Below are 19,801 nucleotides of genomic sequence, written 5' to 3'. Positions count from 1 at the left end.
TGTATGAGAAAGGAGAGGAGGATAGACCAAAGAATTTACACACAGCAACATCTGTATGTTGACTCGATTAATATGTATGGCGGATCCAAGTGTTCATTAAGATGTAATAATTTTGCATAAACATTGCATCTTTTCTAAATAATTTAGATAGGTATGTATGACTTTAAATAAAGTGTTCGGCCATTTTAACAAGTATAGTCATATTTAACAATTATCAATTATGTTAATGATGGGTGAAAACCTAAATACATCTGAATCAATCATTGTGTGTATTAAAATAGTTATTCAGGACTTGAGACATTGTCTCTGATAGTATTTCGGTTGATGGAATGCTAGTGTGTGTCGTTTTGGTGTACTTCTCTTTATCTAAACATCTTGCCTTAGATAATTAAAATATCTATTTCCTAAATCTGTCTTAAGGTAACTTATTTACAAAAGTCATAATTGTCACAAGACATATAGTATCACCCATATGAAAAAATCCATGATTAAGTTTAAAGTAACAAAGTTGAGAATATTGATTGGAATTAGAGGGTATATGTAAAATTATATAGAGTTATCAGAGTAATTAGAGTCTCACATCAGGTTGGACTTACCTTATGTTTCATCATATACCAGACTTTCTATAAATATGTTGGTATTTCTTAATTAAAGAAATTGGTAATGATACTACTTAGTTTTATCAATAGAAGAAGATATTGTAGACGATCTCTTACATACGATGCATTCATTAAATTATATAAGACATACCGACGGATAATTCTTCATGGAAAATTATTGAAAAAACAAACTGCAACGGATCTGTACTATTATCGTTATTCTTGATATCATCTTTTCGTCAATTTCATTTCAATGAGACATGTGAACTCATTATACATTTTCATTTCTCAAAGCTGCATGGAGTACTAAGTGTCCGCTTTCTCTAAGATCATTGTACACACACTAGTTACATGTACATTAACCCGCATTACTGTCACGTTATGGACCATGTTTAGCGAATTATTGAGCCTTATTGGTTTTGTCCTTTTACTAAAGTGAATATAAAACATCACACTTAATCGATATAACTCCTGAATATTGAAATCCCGTCAACCGCCTTTTTCTCAATAAATAATAATTTATGTTCATTAAAGGCCCACTACCTTCCCGAAACGACTTTTAATTCTTAAAATGGAAATGACAAATGGGATTGAATATTTTGTAGAGTCGCAAACATCATTAACTTAACGTTAATACTACATGTACAATCACCTTCTATACAATTTAAATAAAATATTTAAATATGCTAATTTTCATAACGCGGGTCGTATTATGTTTCCCGCCGTCGTACTAATTACCGCGCGCTAGTTGACTATCACTGCGCCAGACGGCAAAACAGCGAAATGCATCTTCCCTGTAATATAGCTTACACAGAGTATTTTGCAATTATTTGGTGTTATAATCTCATCATATAGCATCAATTTGAATTTTCGTGTGTTATTGTTGTATTTAAGAAACGTTTATATTTAGTTTCAGAAAGGAAGTTTAAATGGTTTAAATCCGCGAAAGTGGATCTCCGCGAATTTGTTTTGAAATTGGAATCACGGTTTATCAGCAGCGGAAGAATGTTGGTTTACAGTCATTTGTAATGAATAACAGAAATCGTCACAGCTTCCTTAACATACGTGTATGATAAAGATTTTGTCAGGACAAATGTCTAGTAATTTTTTTTTAAATCATGCTATTTCAAGAGGCTTTAATACCTAAACGTGTGTTTTCTTATCAGTTTTGTCAAACACTCCATTCCAACAAAATACTATGATCATAGTACAAATCATTTATATGGTGGAAGGGAGAAAACTCCGGCAAAAACGTAAAGCTTTAAAGGATAGCCTAGTAAGCTACTACACCAAACTATCCTGCATAATATATGACTCAATCCTCCATAACAATAAATTTTTATTTACTAAATCAAAACTTTCCTTCGATCAACACACGGAGAGTTACACTACAGAGTCTGAAAATTAAAAAAAAATATAGCAAAATTCATTGGTTATTCATCTAATATCAAATGTCGTCATTCCTGATCTGTTATAGATCAAAGACAAGATGCCAATGGGCCTGAACTGTCAGCTGAGTTTGGAAAGAGAATAAAACAAAGACATATAAACACTATACAAATATTGGTTCATCAGGTTCTTGAAGTCATTGATTATATCAATTTGAACTTTTAATCTTTAAAGAGTATTTAATTCCATTACATCTGTTAGATTTCTAATGAAAACTGAGCAAATGATGCTTATAAATGTGTTATCCCTATAAACTGAAGTAAATTCGATCCCCTCCCAAGGGGAAAGTCTAAGACCCCAGGGCCACATATATTGTAGAAGGTCTTGAGATCTTTTAATATATGAAAAGTATTTGGTTCAATCATATATTTGAATTCAGAAGAAGATTTTTGAAATTTTAGCCATTTTGACCCTCTTTGACCCCGCCTCTCTGACCTCTGGGAGTCATCCAGGGACCTACATGGATATGATGTTAAAATTCTATCTCATGCTTATAATTCTAACCAAGTTTCTAATCTAACTGAATTCCTATGAAAATTTAGCAAATAATACTCATAAATGTATTATCCCTATATATTAACTACAGAAAATTTGACCCCTCTCCAGGGGAAAATTAGAGACCCAAGGGCCATGAAATTCACAATTTTTGTAGAGGGCCATAAAACCTTCCAATCTATGAAGAGTATTTGATTCTACCATATCTGCGAGTGAAGAAGAAGATTGTTTACATATTAGCCATTTTCTATCTTTTTAGACCCGTCCCTCTGGCCCCTGGGGTCAACCAAGACCTATATTTGATATGATGTTAAACTGTTATCTCAAGTTAATAATTCTTACTAAGTTTGACTCATTTCCTATGAAAATTGAGCAAATAATGCTCATAAATGTGTTTTTTCTATATAAACTATATATATAGTTTTGACCCCCTTTCATTGATTATGCTTCAGCAGTTTTAGAGGAGAAGTCGGAAATGTAAATTATTTACGAAGACACGTTGCACGACGGAAGATGCACGACGACGGACAAAAGGCGATTCATCATCACTTCAATTGAGACTTCGTCTCAGGTGACCTAAAATGCTCTCATTTAAATGACAACATTTATAATGTTCAGAAAAATTACAAACAATACAACAATGAAAATGGATTCAACTTCCCAAGATAAAAGGTATTTGTTTTCACATAAAAATGATATATAATGAATAAAAACTCCGAAAAAACCTTGGTCCAGACATTTTGAATAACTCCTTATGTAGAATAAAAAAAAAACCTCTCTTTGGACGGCAGAAAATAAGCCAGGCGATATATTGTATCTACATGTATGTATATTAACCACTGACCACAATGACACGGATACAATACTTGTGATTTACTTTGCTTTTCTTTTTAGTTCTTAAATGTACATTTACTTTAGCATAAATATTTTACAAACATGTGAATAGACAACAGCAATATATCTAATTATCTGTGCTTTATCAAGTTACTGTTGGTAAACTGATCAGGATATGATATATAGGCTAACAAATGATTACAGGATTTGTCTATGACATGAAATTGTAATATATGAACTCGATATTATGTGATTGGAAAGAGTCAGGGCAAGCAAGAAAAATAAACTATGATGTCAAGAAACTTATTTTTAAGGCTAAATTGCCTCACTGAAAAGAAAGCAGTGAACCTGTATGCGATATAACAACAAACGAATCAATACATATAACAAAAATAAAATCCTGAGATGCCGATCCCACGGTTATCAAATACACGAATATATGACACAGAAGCTTTAAAAACACAAATATAACCTACATATTGTCCAAAGTTCGTGATGGTGAAATATCTAAAAGTCTAAGATCGTTTTCGGATGGAATGACCTTCATCACACGTGATCCATTTATGTCGGCCAATGCATGACCTTTGACCTCTATGGCTGTTTCCAATAGTGACGTCACTTCCCCTGGGATAGTTTCCGAATCGTGGTGGACATTGACCCAAACGTCACCTGGAAATATAGAAAACGTTGACATATAGAGGTTACACATATTTCACACCAGTGAGTTATTTTTTAAAAGTTACAAAAGACACGAGTGTCTTTGTAACTTTTAAAAAATAACTTACGAGTGTGGAATAAACGCCAAATCCAACGACCACGAGTCGTGTTACCTGTTTCTACCACAATTATATCCGCTTTAAGCCGAGAGAAATACGACGAGGATATGGTAATGTGTGTTCGCCGAGATATGCAAATAAGATGTAGTGATATTTTCATCAGTAAAACGGCACTAATTTATATTCAAAAGTAATATTTTTAAAAACAAGTCCATTCATATGAAACGCTTCTAATTGAAAACGACTTTAGGATGAAATATACCTCATTTGAAGTATTATTGATAAAACTCAACTTTTCAAAGTTACTTTAACAATATTTAACACCCATTGCCGGACTATATAGAAACATGCACACGGCAGAACCGCACCGCTTACAATTACTTCCCGCCAAATAATCATTAAACATCGTGATACCCTGAGATTTAAATAGCACAATTCATTGTGGTAGAAATTATTATCATAATACCCAGCCAATAACTTACCCAAATGCACCATAAAAACTAATAACAAACAAATGGCGAAGTTGGTGATGAAATATTATATACAAACATTTATTTTGGTCCGAAAGGTTATTTGCCATATACACACTATCGGTTGAACATGAACTTTTATAAATTAGATGAACTTCTGTACCCTTTCTAACTTTATCCCCCAGACAGATTTGAAGTTCAAGACCAACTCCCAACTTTAGGATGTCCTTGGATTGGGTTCTGCCTGCTCCGAGTTTCCAGGAAGCCTTACCGCATTTCAAAGCATCAATAACATGCACATATCCTGCCAATGAAGGGGAACACAAATTAATTCCTTTAATTTTCATGACATTTTAATAAAGGATGTTCAAAAGAGGAAACAAAAGCTAAAAAAGTCTCGTCACTATTCTCAGACTGGAAGTAATGCGATGAGAGCATATATAATATGTATAATAAATTTGAAGAAAAATCCTTACGAACGAAATCTATAAGAAATAAAAACAATAACGACTGACTAGTGAGCGCTTTTACTCCATTCAAGGGAGTTATTCAGACTGTTTATTGAAAATGTACTATGACGTCATAATATGTCACAATAAACAGTCTGAAGAGCTTCCTTGTGGGGCGAAAGCGCTCACTAGTCAGTCTTTTTTGTTTTTATTTCTTATATATATATGTATAAATTCTTGGTCAGCAACAACACTTGCGTCATATACATAACATTGTTTAACTTGTCACATAGAGTGACAACAACATCCCATAAGGAGTGATATTCAGTCTGTTGGACGTAACTGGAAACTGTGTAAATGATAACGATATATCATCGAAATGACTATTTAGAATAATGTCGGAACCTTATCACATAATTGTAAACCGAAAACGTTTTGAACTATGACCTGCATCAATTGAAGTTTAAACATTTCTTTGCTATACAATGTACATGAAAATAATTTGAAAAGCTGATGAAAATGTGAAGCTTTAATTTCTGTGACCTAGCTGTGTCTCTAAACATTCACAACAACAGGTAATAAAAGGCAACATTGTAAGATGTAAGATTATAATTAGGTAGAACGACACAAAGTTTGATACGGTCGATTAATTGTATTTACAGTAAATAATAACATTCACATTACTTTACACGACTTATCATTTAACTCGCGAAAGTAATTTAATTATACCTTTTGTTCTATTGTTATTTTTCATTAAAATGATTATGTTAACTTAATAACCATCCTAAATATTCCTTACAATACGTACCATCTTGTTGGAGTTTTAGTCTGGAGACCTTGCGTGCCTTAGGAAGTCCCGCTCGGAAGTCAGTACTTGAATCACACAGACGATCGGCAGTATCCTCAGAAGCGCCCTGTGAGATGATCATTCTCCGGAAACAGTCCAAGGCTTCACCGCTTTGTATCTTCTCCTTCATCATGTTCCGGGATTCTATCAAGGAGTTTGTAACTCCAGCTTTAAATAGCAGACGACCCCCTTTTCAAAGAAATATCAAATTAAATGGTCTTTTAGGTCATTTCTATTTTCGGTCAAATTCGTGCATTCTTTCAAACAGTGGTTAAGGAATATTTGTAACACAAGAGTACTGTTCCTAATCATGCAGTTTTATATTCCAATATCAAAATACACATTATATCGATACAAATGACAATAATATAGAAACAACAATTAGCTACAAACCGATGTACTTTTCGCGAGCAAATTGACATATTGAATATAATTAACTTAATTAATCTGACTTCCACTGATTATTGTCCCTATATCACCTATGGAACCACGAATATAAAACAACTTATGATTATTTACACAATCATTATCATCGTCGATCAGAAGACTATCATCAAAATGGTTTGATTGTGCCAAACTACGACAGAAAGTGCCCACGAATAGTTCATGTGATAGAGTGTATTAAATCATATGAATACTATAATGTAATAGAAATAAAACTTACATACTTCTACATACATATAAACCTGTCTGTCTTGTAATGATATCGGCCTGGTTTTAACTATTTAAAGCTTTATAAATGAATGGCAGTATAAAACGCACCCACTCCTTAAGTACGATCAACTAAAAGGGACACACCTAGCTCATACACCAGGCCCCTGATATCCTCACACCCCCTACATTGTATACACGTGTTACGGTCTCCACACACAGGACAGTTCCATCTAAGACATCTGAGGGATTCCACGATCTCTAGGGAGTTTCCAATCGCCAGTCCAATAGGATGGTCCATCTTCGTGATCAAGGCCATGGTGTCGATACCGAGACCATTGGAAATGTCAACCTACCAACATGGATTGTAGTTCTTCATCAAAATTTGTGATGAATTATATGCTGTTATTTTATTGCGAATTAAACAAACCAACGCTAGATTTCTTTCTTACGCAAATGCCATTGTTTATTTCATCAGCTGGTGTATAATGGAAACCAGTTATTTAATAGTAACGCGCAAAATAGGTCTTTGATAGATACTTATACACTATCAGATGATTCGTTTTGAAAATAAAGTTAATAGTTACATATTTAATCATTTATAAGCAAGAAGAAATACTAAATGCCACCTATCTATAGGACGATTCTATGTAGTACAACTCTTGGTGTTATGTGTGAGGATCCCATGCAGTATACATTTTAAAATGTATCAACAAACCATTAACTTGGCCAGTCCCTCCACCTTCTCCTCGTCCTTATATATGGCTGCTTCTCCACATTTCACATCGAGAATCAGATGGTCTACTCGCTCCGCTGCCTTTTTACCCACAATTGACGCTAAAATACCCCATATATAACTAAAGCATTTATACAAGCCAAAGCAAAAGATAATCGGTAGCTGATCTGAACTTTTCCATGGTGACGCTTTTCAATTCAAATTATATGTAGGTTATGCAAATATATTTGCTTAGTTATGTGATTTGTTCAGTTTTGTCAAATGAAAATACAGAAAAGATATAATGTTAAAATTTGATTTGTACTCCGTTCTTTTAGTTATACATTTTATTAAGACACTCAATCATTGATGACCACGTGATCTTTTGTATTAATAAGAAATACTTACACGCTATCAGACCGTTGGTATCGACAGTATTGGTGACGTCACGAATACTGTACAGCAGTTTATCTGCTGGTACCAAACTGTCTGTTTGTCCCACAATGCAGCACCCCACCTCCTCGACTTTAATTTTTATATCTTCGACATTAAAGCTGACAGAGACTCCAGGAATCGATTCCAGTTTATCAAGGGTCCCTCCAGTAAAGCCAAGTCCTCTCCCGGAAACCATAGGAATCTACAGGGTAACAAACAATAGGTAGAATTCATCGTACATTTAACGTCATATAATGACTGATAACTACTGCCAGATAAACTTGTTCCGTCTAAACCATTCGTCTGACGGACTTCTTTATGTATGATCTTGTAATCATCATTATCGGTGACGCAAAGGACGCGTTAAATATTCATATGCTTGACCAGATGGCAGTTTATAGCCTGATATTTCCAATATAATTTAACATAGATTAAACGGAAAACTAAAGTAAAATGGAAATTTATACACATGATGAAACCTAACCTTCATTTTCCCACAAATTAACCCAAAAACCTTTCCCGAAACCTTTCGGATTTTTAGAATGATAGATTATGTTTCATTTAGTTTAGCGGTTTTTAACAGTCATGGTATTTTAAGGACGTGCCAGATTCAATGGGGAGGAAGATTGGAGTATCAAGAAAAAAAGTCGACCAAAACCAGTACATATCAACTTCTCCACATGGGATCCAGACTCGCAACCCAGGTGTGGAGGGGTTGTGGTAATATGCCGAGACATATTTACTACTCCACGGCCCCAAAATTTTAGAATGACAAATGGCGTATCGTATGTATGGATATATACACAAATTAGTTTTAAAAAAAACCTCCAGCAAATGGCATTAAAAGTAGAAAGAACGAAGTTAGAGTGATGTCCCATTATGTTTAAGCAATGAAGTTTATTAGAAACTAACGTTGGCCGATAGCATCTACCAGATGAAAGGCGTACGTGACTTGTTTAGAACACTGAAGATGTGAACATACCTTTACACCACAACAAGTTAGGATAGGTACTAACACCAGGCTGACTTTGTCTCCGACACCTCCTGTACTATGCTTGTCCACTATCTTTCCTTTCCAACTGTCAGGCCAGGTCATGACCTCTCCAGACTTGACCATAGCGTCAGTTAAACACGTGGTCTCTTTCCTGTCTAGTCCTTTCCATTTGATAGCCATCAAAAAAGCTCCTGTGGGTAAATGTCACACACAAAATGAAATATTTGAAGAATAGTTAAGATTATTATTCTCGAATGAAACTGAATAATAATAACATTTATGAAAGAAAGAAGACAGAAGTTTAAAGATGCATCAGAGTAGGGAAGGCTAGTTACAAATACATCTTTATCGGGGTTCCTAGCTCGTGGAGTTTAACTCGTGTTTGTAAGCAGACTTTGAATTGTCAGTGCATGCATACATATCATTCAGTAAAACACTGATATACTTCATTATCTTCTATGACGATTGAAGACGGGCTATCTCTTTTTTTACCCAATATATTATTTATGTCATCAAAAATGTTTTTCGTGTTCGTAACACTTTTTCATTATAGGGTAGGAATGTTAGTAGATTCAGAGGGAAAATTGGTTAAAATCTAAATGATTACATTATGCTGTGATTCCAAAAACGAAATATCACTGTCATACAGTGGTTATGGAGATATGACTCTCATATCCCATTACTGTATAATTTTTCCTTTGTGGACCTTTTTAATGACGTGTAGATTAAAGGTCACTTAAATCTAAGTGTAACTATACTAACTTAACAATCAACCTTCACAGTCATTGCCCAGGACAGACCTATCTGACACCGGAGCGTAAAAGTACTGTTCTGTTTGAAGTTTTCATTTTGTGTCAGATTACTTTAGCAATAGTTTAAGACGAGGTGTAGTGGGACGAAACTACGTAATATTCGATTCTATTTTTCAGTAATAAAGTGTACTTACCAAGTTGCTCTCCTTCGACATCGTTCGCCACTATCTTTCTTACGAAACTTCTAATATCTCGGTCAGTCAGCCTCTCTCCTTTCGTCTTTATCCTTATCAGCTCCAGAATACTGTCGCCCATTTTTAGTCAGCTAATGTTCAAATGTTAGAAATGTCTTTGGACAACATATGTTTTTCTAGGGTAAGTGTTTCTGAAGTAAACATTAACAATATATATGTTTTTAAAAGAAGTAAAGTTGCCACTAAACTTGAGGCAGCTTTATCAATATCTATACTCTACATGTCTGAATGTGATTAATAATACAGACACAATTTTATTTGACACAATGAGTTATATTGTTTATGTCCTATTTAAAGTTATATGTGCCATAACTGGGCGAAAACTTTGGAATGTTATTTTTTTGTTTCAGTAATCTTTTGAAAACCAACAGGTTCGATTAATTCAGCTGTGAAAATCATTCAAATGGAAAGACAAACATGTATGAAGCCTATATAATAAACATTAGTTACAGCACAGAATTTATGCAGTGTAAAATTCTTGTTTTCTATGCCTTATGTGATTAAAGATGAAAACATACCTACAGAAATACATATAACTTAACAATTGCTTATAATACTGTGCCAATGTGAAATGAAATTGTAGACAACAACTTGGCGTCATGGTCTGACCGTAAGTACTCACTTCACTGCACTGTGGATATAAATAAAACAATTTTTAGCAGTACTGCCAAAAATCATTTTCAGCTCTTATTTATACTTTTAAAATTAAAACCAGTGTTGTAATTCTCAGAATGTTTTTGGTTGTGAATTAAATATTAAAAGCTCCTAAGATCTGTTAAGAATTTTAGGAGGAGTACAGACAGACAATCACACGGATAGACGGGCAACACGATTCCAGTATACCCCCTTAACATCGTTGCGGGATATAAAAACAGAAGCAGACGAATTCAAAATTTTCTTCAGTGACAAATATTAAATACTTTACACTTAAACTATCACTGAAAAGTTTTAGCTTTTATTTTACTTCAGAATACAAGTATTGGAAATAATTAATTTTATTCCGATAAAAATCCAAGGTATTATGCCCTATACGGAATGAGTTACTGATTGCACAGACAACAAAAGCAAAACACATCATTTTATATTTGTTTTTGAGTTGATGAGACATATATACACATGATTAAACATCAATTATTGTCCAAATGATGATAAAAGACGTTAAAGACATTTACATATATATGTTCACAAACTTATCACAGTATCACAATACCACACAATAAACCAAGGGTGCGTAATATTAACTTTAATATCGAGAGTTTCAACATTGTACTATCTTGTACGTACAAGATACTAACTTGTACGTACAAGATAAATAAAATTACATAATGGCCCTAATACGCCGCCGTAGATATTGCACACGGTTCAGTTTTATAACACAAGTACGATGAAAAGCCTACAACCGTTTTCAAAATGGTTTGCATAATCATTACTTTGCTCCATTAGCACGTTATTTCCTGCGTATTGTTCGCGGGCTATTTTTAACATAAAAAATGTCTAATGCGCGCTATCTGTGGATATTATTACGAAACCCTAAAGATATGCAGGCTATACCTTGTAGCTATATTAAAGATGCACAAAATAACAAGTGAAAAGCTGAGGTACACTCCTACTATACTAAATTATTTTCATCTGAGCTTATTTTCTTGAATTTGAAACCTACTATTAACACATAGTATGCTAATGACTATATGTCTATAATAAACCTATGTCACCCTCTCCAAATGAAAGCATTACAATTTATATAGACTCACGTGTCATTATTAGCACATAGTACACACTATATTTATGTATGTGATTTGTAAGACTTGAGAGTTAGAAAAAAAAACAACATATATCGGAATAGTATGAGTATGAATTTGAAGAACATGTACGGAACGCTAATGGGACATTTCCTATTTTCTGTATATCCAAAGTTTTCAGTACCAATAGCACACAGGAACATTTGATACAAACACATACTTGTAACAGTTACGTGTGTTATAAAAGTGTAGCAAAGTTATATAATTAATGTTATATTATACTATCGTATGCCTTTGGTAAGTACATCCAACACTTGTTGTACAATGTAATGTACAGTTTTGAACATTTCGATGACGTAGCAATGAGCACTTGTGATCGTAGTAAATAACTTATAACACATTATTTCAGTGTGCAGTTGTAGCTTTTACGATATTCATAATTATATTACTATTAAACTGTCAAGAAACTCATGTTGGTCTACACAAATAGAAAAAAAGATGGTTTCAAACTTGTGACGTTAACGTTGAAATGTATTTGCTCCTAAGGATGAATTTATGGATTCGGTACATATATTAGTTGTACTATTTTGTTTATGTGTCACAATTTGTTGATGTCCCTAATATCGGCGAAATTTGACGTAATTAACGTTCGAATAACGTTGTATCATCAATATCTTTGTGACGCGTTAATTAAATGGAGATACTTTAATGATTGAAACCAGTGATAACTCTACATGTATACATACTAATAAAGTCTGTATAACCTAAAGTTTTCAATACAGTATATATGTGTTTGTAACAAACAAAATCCAGAAATAAAGTCAGGTTTCAATACGAAACGGAACGATTACAACATTAGATTTAGATCTACTGAAATCAGCGACCATCGCTCTGACGTAAACAAATATGCGAATATCGGGATTAAGCCCGTGTTTCTTTTGCGAAAAAATATCTAAGTGATAAAAAAGACAGTATCCCTGCAACACACGGACATGATTAATCAATATGAAATGAAAATAAAAAGCAAATAAAACATTTTAAAAGTAGAAAAATACAAAATACCGTCGACGGCGTGGAAATTTCCGCATCGACAATCCAAGTGAGAAAACTTTAAAACTTATGTAATGTGTTTGGCTATTTGTTCTGAGACTTTAAATATGCCAAACAACAACGATTTTGTGACTTGTATCATACTTACGTGGGGTTTACGGGTGGTATTTTGTTGGCGTAAGTTACGTACGGTTTTGACGTTATTTACGTGTACCCGTAAGTCATTTACGTTTACCCGTAACTTACGTGTGCTTTGTGAAACGGTCAAAATAACTTACGTACAGGTTACGGGTACCCGTAAAGTTACGTATGCTTTGTGAAACGGTACCTCTGATTCGTGAGTATACAAAGTACGGTACATATAGGTTTTAAGTCGGGTACCAAGTTAATAAGGTCGAGAAAAGCAGGAGTACTACTTTCCCCGGTACACCTGGGTCGTATACTGTTTTACAATACACTTCACAATGTCATGCGCCATAGAGTATGAAATGTACTTAAGGTACCTAAAACCATGATCGGTAGATCTCGCAACATGAACGATTTTAAATGTTGTCAAAAGATAATCCCTTTCGTATAAGGTTTAAATTCGCTATAGGTGCTAATGTACATGTACTGGTGACTTAATCAGTTGTTATCCTTAGTGATTTACAGCTATTTATAATTTATATGTAGGAGTGAATAGATAATTTTAAGATATAACATTTAAAATGAAAGATAAGAAAGACTATCATTTAGGTTGGAATTAAAGTTATTATCGAAATAACACATTTCTTAAGACACTTCATAAAAGTTTACATCTATTTTTCGATAACGTTTGCCTTTTTGTCCTGTATTTTTTTTTATTTTACTTTTATTTTCTCGACTTATTTTTATTTTGCTGTCAATGATTAAAGATATCTTGGACTGCTTTTGCTTAGTGGTGAGCGATTGATCTATATTATACAGTTATTGCATCCATATGAGATATCTATTCATAAAATGTCTTGTTTTGCATTCTGCAGTTTTGCTTTTATTAACGATCGAATGGTTTTCTATACATATTGAAACTTTAAAAGATAAGCAACTTAACGTTAAGTATAATTTATCCCAAGTATGTACTAAAACCTGATCATTTAGTGTTAAAAACGTTCAAGAAATTCATTGTACAAAACCAGAGATATGACTTTTTCAGTAGTTTTACTTGAATTACGAATGGCAGTGTGACTACTGGGAATGGATGACCACTTTACATTTATATTGTATAACGCTATATCTGCCGAGCGTTTGGTTCGGTACCAGGGGTAACATTAGATTCTAAACCATAAGCTATTTTAGAGTTTCGTTTTATGTCACCCGCTTCCAACACAAATGCAAGCGGTCGACAATAACGTTTCGACAACTACATTCCATAATGTCAGAGGTAAAGTATGATTTGATATGTATAGTGGTTTATCCAACCACTATAACCACTGTAAATGTATTACATATATTTTTTTGATTACAAAAATGCTAAGTATGGGAAAAAAACTCACCTGTCTTCACCTTCTGTAAAACCTCGTCCATCACATGTATACTCCGTGGTAACGCATCAGTAAACGTCCCATTAAAATATCTATACAATGACGCTGGTATACCTACAGAAACTATATAATACCACCATGTATTTCACATATTTTATACCAATAAGAAACCACGAATTATAATCGTCACTATATAGTGGTTTCGATAACTCTTTTAATTAATTTGCGTAAGACTGTGAAATCGGATGGACCTCATTCCGAAATCCATTACATGATTATCCATTGAACGTTGAGAAACCACGAAGGATTTGTTTGTTCGTTTTCGATAACAACAATAAACCGCTAAAATGAAATTAGAACTGTCTTCCGGCAAACTTATTCCCAAATCTAAACTTCCCCCACTCGCAAAAATGATTTCAGAATTTTTATCCAAATAAGAGCAATAACGGGGACATTACTTCAAACATGAAGAGGGTCGCACATCTACGCCGTACGTAATAATTGATTTCATCGAAACCCTTCATAACTGAATCCCGATATCGATTATGTAGACATATCTTAATTGTTTAAGGGTTATTGCCATCAGGCTTCTTATAAATTAGAAATACCTTGAGTAGTTTAAGAGCAGTAGCTTCCCGATTGTGTACCATTGAAGTAGCTTAAAGATGGGGACGGGGTAATTTGTTCCGTTAAGGAATATTGCCAACAAGTTTCGTTGACATTAATTGAGTAGTTTAAGAGAAGTCAGACGATAAATTTAAACATATGGGGGTTAGTTCTGGAAATGGGTTATTAAGTCGTACGAATACAAATTTATTGTAACCAAGTTTCATTGAAATACTTTCTGTAGTTTAGGAGGAGAAGTCGGTTAATTGTCGTGTCTGCAGACGGACAGTCGAAAACCCTGTAATCAACAAAACGGTGTATAAATAGATATAGGAGAAACACCGGAAAGTGTGGAATAGTCAAGATGATGAATTTTTCGAGGCCCATGAGGGCCGAAAACTATTCATTATCTTGACAATTCCACACTTTTCGGTGTTTCTCATACTTAAAACATGGCACCGAAAGTCACTGGTACTCTCCAATATTACACTGGGTATTGTTTTACTATTCCACAGCTCCAGGTAAACCTTTGCTACCTATTTAAACCTTGAGACCTATTCATGATTCATTTCATTACCTCACTCGGAAAACAAGAATCATGATTTGCAAGCTTTTTTTTTAAAGAACCATTCACGGGTACTATATGGTAATCACACTGAAACATTTACTCAGTTTATTTTTCACAGTTCAGCATAGAGGACCATACATGTAAATATGTAGCTCTGTATGCAGATTTTGAACACAGAAGTGGTGATTTCTGGATATAAATGTAAAGCGATTTGGGCACAAATCTTTTCCAATGAAGCACAGCCCTTAGAGGGAGCTAATCAAAATTTACAACAACAACAAAAATAAGAAAATATTTTCATATTTTGGATCATAATACTACCGGTACATATAGAAAAAAAAGTGACATCTTGTGGCAAAAGAGTATGTTTTAGAAAGAATTTCTTTTGGATTATTATCTTCATGAAAGATGTTTGGATGCCATTTTTATGGAATATGAAGTGATCTGGATAACGTAATATGGAAAAATCATGTCAAGCATTGCATCTGTAATTTCATTTTGGTAGAGAATTTAGCATTTATCTCATGGAATTTAATATTCTCTCCCCTGGATTTGTTTAAGTGAATTCTTTTCTGGATTGTGAATACAGAGGCTGTGAAAGAAATGATGAAATTTAATTTTGAAAGAAGTGATGAAAATTGTATATATCGGTATTATGAAAATAAGTTTGCAAATACATCACGACAATTTTGACATGTACATGGGTTAATCTGTAATCCATCTCTCCGTGGATTTAGTGAATGAGGATGTATTTTTGACTACATGCTAAGCTATATTCACCGGTCTCTACATTTACCTTCATCTGTGGAATAGTTACCTTTTCTCGTGGAATAGTTCACAAACTATATCTCAAGCTATAACAATAGATGACATCACAGTCATGTTTAAGTACAAATATTCTACATAGAGTTAGTGTGTGCATGGTTGGGTATGTACAATTACACATTGCAAAGATAGAATAAGCCTAAAAAACTATACAACAATCGCTTTATTTAACAGCTTGGATATAATAGATGGCATCCAGAAACCAATGATTATATTTTCCACAAAGCTTGTATATAATCTTAAGTACAAAAATCTTGATAATCATAATCGTTATTACACTTTCGTAAAAACTAATGAAAACTAAAACCGTGGAATAACAATAGAACATGCAGAATTTTGATAAGCACCATACTGATAGAGAGTTTGGATAAGCACCATACTGATACAGAGTTTAGATAAGCACCATTCTGATACAAAGTTTGGATAAGCACCATACTGATACAAAGTTTGGATAAGCACCATACTGATACAGAGTTTGGATAAACACCATACTGATACAGAGTTTGGATAAGCACTATACTAATACAGAGTTTGAATAAGCACCATATTGATACAGAGTTTGGATAAACACCATACTGATACAGAGTTTGGATAAGCACCATACTGATACAGAGTTTGGATAAACACCATACTGATACAGAGTTTGGATAAGCACTATACTGATACAGAGTTTGAATAGCACCATATTGATACAGATTTTGGATAAGCACATCTAAACACCATTCTGATATAGAGTTTGGATAAGCACTAAACTGATACAGAGTTTGGATAAGCACCATTCTGATACAGAGTTTGAATAGCAACAGATTGATACAGAGTTTGGATAAGCACCATACTGATACAGAGTTTGGATAAGCACTATACTGATACAGAGTTTGGATAAGCACCATACTGATACAGAGTTTGGATAAGCACTATACTGATACAGAGTTTGGATAAGCACTATACTGATACAGAGTTTGGATAAGCACTATAATGATACAGAGTTTGGATAAGCACTATACTGATACAGAGTTTGGATAAGCACCATACTGATACAGAGTTTGGATAAGCACCATTCTGATACAGAGTTTGGATAAGCACCATACTGATACAGAGTTTGGATAAGCACCATACTGATACAGAGTTTGGATAAGCACCATACTGATACAGAGTTTGGATAAGCACTATACTGATACAGAGTTTGGATAAACACCATACTGATACAGAGTTTGGATAAGCACTATACTGATACAGAGTTTGGATAAGCACTATACTGATACAGAGTTTGGATAAGCACCATTCTGATACAGAGTTTGGATAAGCACTATACTGATACAGAGTTTGGATAAGCACTATACTGATACAGAGTTTGGATAAGCACTATACTGATACAGAGTTTGGATAAGCACCATACTGATACAGAGTTTGGATAAGCACCATACTGATACAGAGTTTGGATAAGCACCATTCTGATACAGAGTTTGGATAAGCAACATATTGATACAGAATTTGATAAGCACCATATTGATACAGAGTTTGGATAAGCACCATTCTGATACAGAGTTTGGATAAGCACTATACTGATACAGAGTTTGGATAAACACCATACTGATACAGAGTTTGGATAAGCACCATTCTGATACAGAGTTTGGATAAGCACCATATTGATACAGAGTTTGGATAAGCACCATACTGATACAGAGTTTGGATAAGCACCATACTGATACAGAGTTTGGATAAGCACCATTCTGATACAGAGTTTGGATAAGCACTATACTGATACAGAGTTTGGATAAGCACTATACTGATACAGAGTTTGGATAAGCACCATTCTGATACAGAGTTTGGATAAGCACTATACTGATACAGAGTTTGGATAAGCACTATACTGATACAGAGTTTGGATAAGCACCATACTGATACAGAGTTTGGATAAGCACTATACTGATACAGAGTTTGGATAAGCACCATTCTGATACAGAGTTTGGATAAACACCATATTGATACAGAGTTTGGATAAGCACTATACTGATACAGAGTTTGGATAAGCACTATACTGATACAGAGTTTGGATAATCACTATACTGATACAGAGTTTGGATAAGCACCATAATGATACAGAGTTTGGATAAGCACTATACTGATACAGAGTTTGGATAAGCACCATTCTGATACAGAGTTTGGATAAGCACTATACTGATACAGAGTTTGGATAAGCACTATACTGATACAGAGTTTGGATAAGCACCATACTGATACAGAGTTTGGATAAGCACCATACTGATACAGAGTTTGGATAAGCACTATACTGATACAGAGTTTGGATAAGCACCATACTGATACAGAGTTTGGATAAGCACTATACTGATACAGAGTTTGGATAAGCACCATACTGATACAGAGTTTGGATAAGCACTATACTGATACAGAGTTTGGATAAGCACCATTCTGATACAGAGTTTGGATAAGCACCATACTGATACAGAGTTTGGATAAGCACCATACTGATACAGAGTTTGGATAAGCACCAATTGATACAGATTGATACAGAGTTTGGATAAGCACCATACTGATACAGAGTTTGGATAAGCACTATACTGATACAGAGTTTGGATAAGCACTATACTGATACAGAGTTTGGATAAGCACCATACTGATACAGAGTTTGGATAAGCACTATACTGATACAGAGTTTGGATAAGCACTATACTGATACAGAGTTTGGATAAGCACCATACTGATACAGAGTTTGGATAAGCACCATACTGATACAGAGTTTGGATAAGCACCATACTGATACAGAGTTTGGATAAGCACTATACTGATACAGAGTTTGGATAAGCACTATACCGATACAGAGTTTTGATAAGCACCATACTGATACAGAGTTTGGATAAGCACCAGATTGATACAGAGTTTGGATAAGCACTATACTGATACAGAGTTTGGATAAGCACTATACCGATACAGAGTTTGGATAAGCACCATAATGATACAGAGTTTGGATAAGCACTATACCGATACAGAGTTTGGATAAGCACCATACTGATACAGAGTTTGGATAAGCACCAGATTGATACAGTGTTTGGATAAGCACTATACTGATACAGAGTTTGGATAGGCACCATTCTGATACAGAGTTTGGATAAGCACTATACTGATAGAGTTTGGATAAGCACTATACTGATACAGAGTTTGGATAAGCACTATACTGATACAGAGTTTGGATAAGCACTATACTGATACAGAGTTTGGATAAGCACTATACTGATACAGAGTTTGGATAAGCACCATTCTGATACAGAGTTTGGATAAGCACTATACTGATACAGAGGTTTGGATAAGCACCATTCTGATACAGAGTTTGGATAAACACCATTCTGATACAGAGTTTGGATAAGCACCATTCTGATACAGAGTTTGGATAAGCACTATACTGATACAGAGTTTGGATAAGCACTATACCGATACAGAGTTTGGATAAGCACCAGATTGATACAGAGTTTGGATAAGCACCAGATTGATACAGAGTTTGGATAAGCACCATTCTGATACAGAGTTTGGATAAACACCATATTGATACAGAGTTTGGATAAGCACTATACTGATACAGAGTTTGGATAAGCACTATACTGATACAGAGTTTGGATAAGCACTATACCGATACAGAGTTTGGATAAGCACCATAATGATACAGAGTTTGGATAAGCACCATACTGATACAGAGTTTGGATAAGCACCATACTGATACAGAGTTTGGATAAGCACTAGATTGATACAGAGTTTGGATAAGCACCATACTGATACAGAGT

The 19,801-nt window shown here is 34.2% G+C and overlaps 1 protein-coding gene across 1 annotated transcript; it reads right to left on the bottom strand.

The window, feature by feature from the left end:
- Positions 1–1,925: 1,925 nt before the first annotated feature.
- On the bottom strand, positions 1,926–18,504 carry LOC138304735 (thymidine phosphorylase-like). The gene is made up of 8 exons (XM_069244986.1): positions 9,661–18,504; positions 8,703–8,905; positions 7,694–7,922; positions 7,289–7,407; positions 6,718–6,922; positions 5,881–6,108; positions 4,787–4,927; positions 1,926–4,046 (listed from the first exon to the last, which is right to left on the bottom strand). The coding sequence occupies exons 1-8, from the start codon at positions 9,779–9,781 to the stop codon at positions 3,850–3,852; spliced, it is 1,443 nt and encodes a 480-aa protein (XP_069101087.1). The 5' UTR covers positions 9,782–18,504; the 3' UTR covers positions 1,926–3,849.
- Positions 18,505–19,801: the final 1,297 nt, after the last annotated feature.

This window comes from Argopecten irradians, chromosome 1 (assembly GCF_041381155.1).
Source record: "Argopecten irradians isolate NY chromosome 1, Ai_NY, whole genome shotgun sequence".
NCBI lineage: Eukaryota > Metazoa > Mollusca > Bivalvia > Pectinida > Pectinidae > Argopecten > Argopecten irradians.
The sequence above is the reverse complement of the archived record's forward strand: the minus strand, read 5'-3'. Positions and strand labels throughout refer to the sequence as shown.

What these genes read in the sequence shown, in the direction of transcription:
- LOC138304735 (XM_069244986.1), bottom strand. Translation starts at nt 9,781, where the DNA reads ATGGGCGACAGTATTCTGGAGCTGATAAGGATAAAGACGAAAGGAGAG. An exon ending in AGGGACTGGCCAAGTTAATG is followed by an intron (nt 6,923 to 7,288) that starts GTTTGTTGATAC and finishes CCATGTTGGTAG; the next exon opens with GTTGACATTTCCAATGGTCT. An exon ending in GGGGGATAAAGTTAGAAAGG is followed by an intron (nt 4,047 to 4,786) that starts GTACAGAAGTTC and finishes CTATATTTCCAG; the next exon opens with GTGACGTTTGGGTCAATGTC.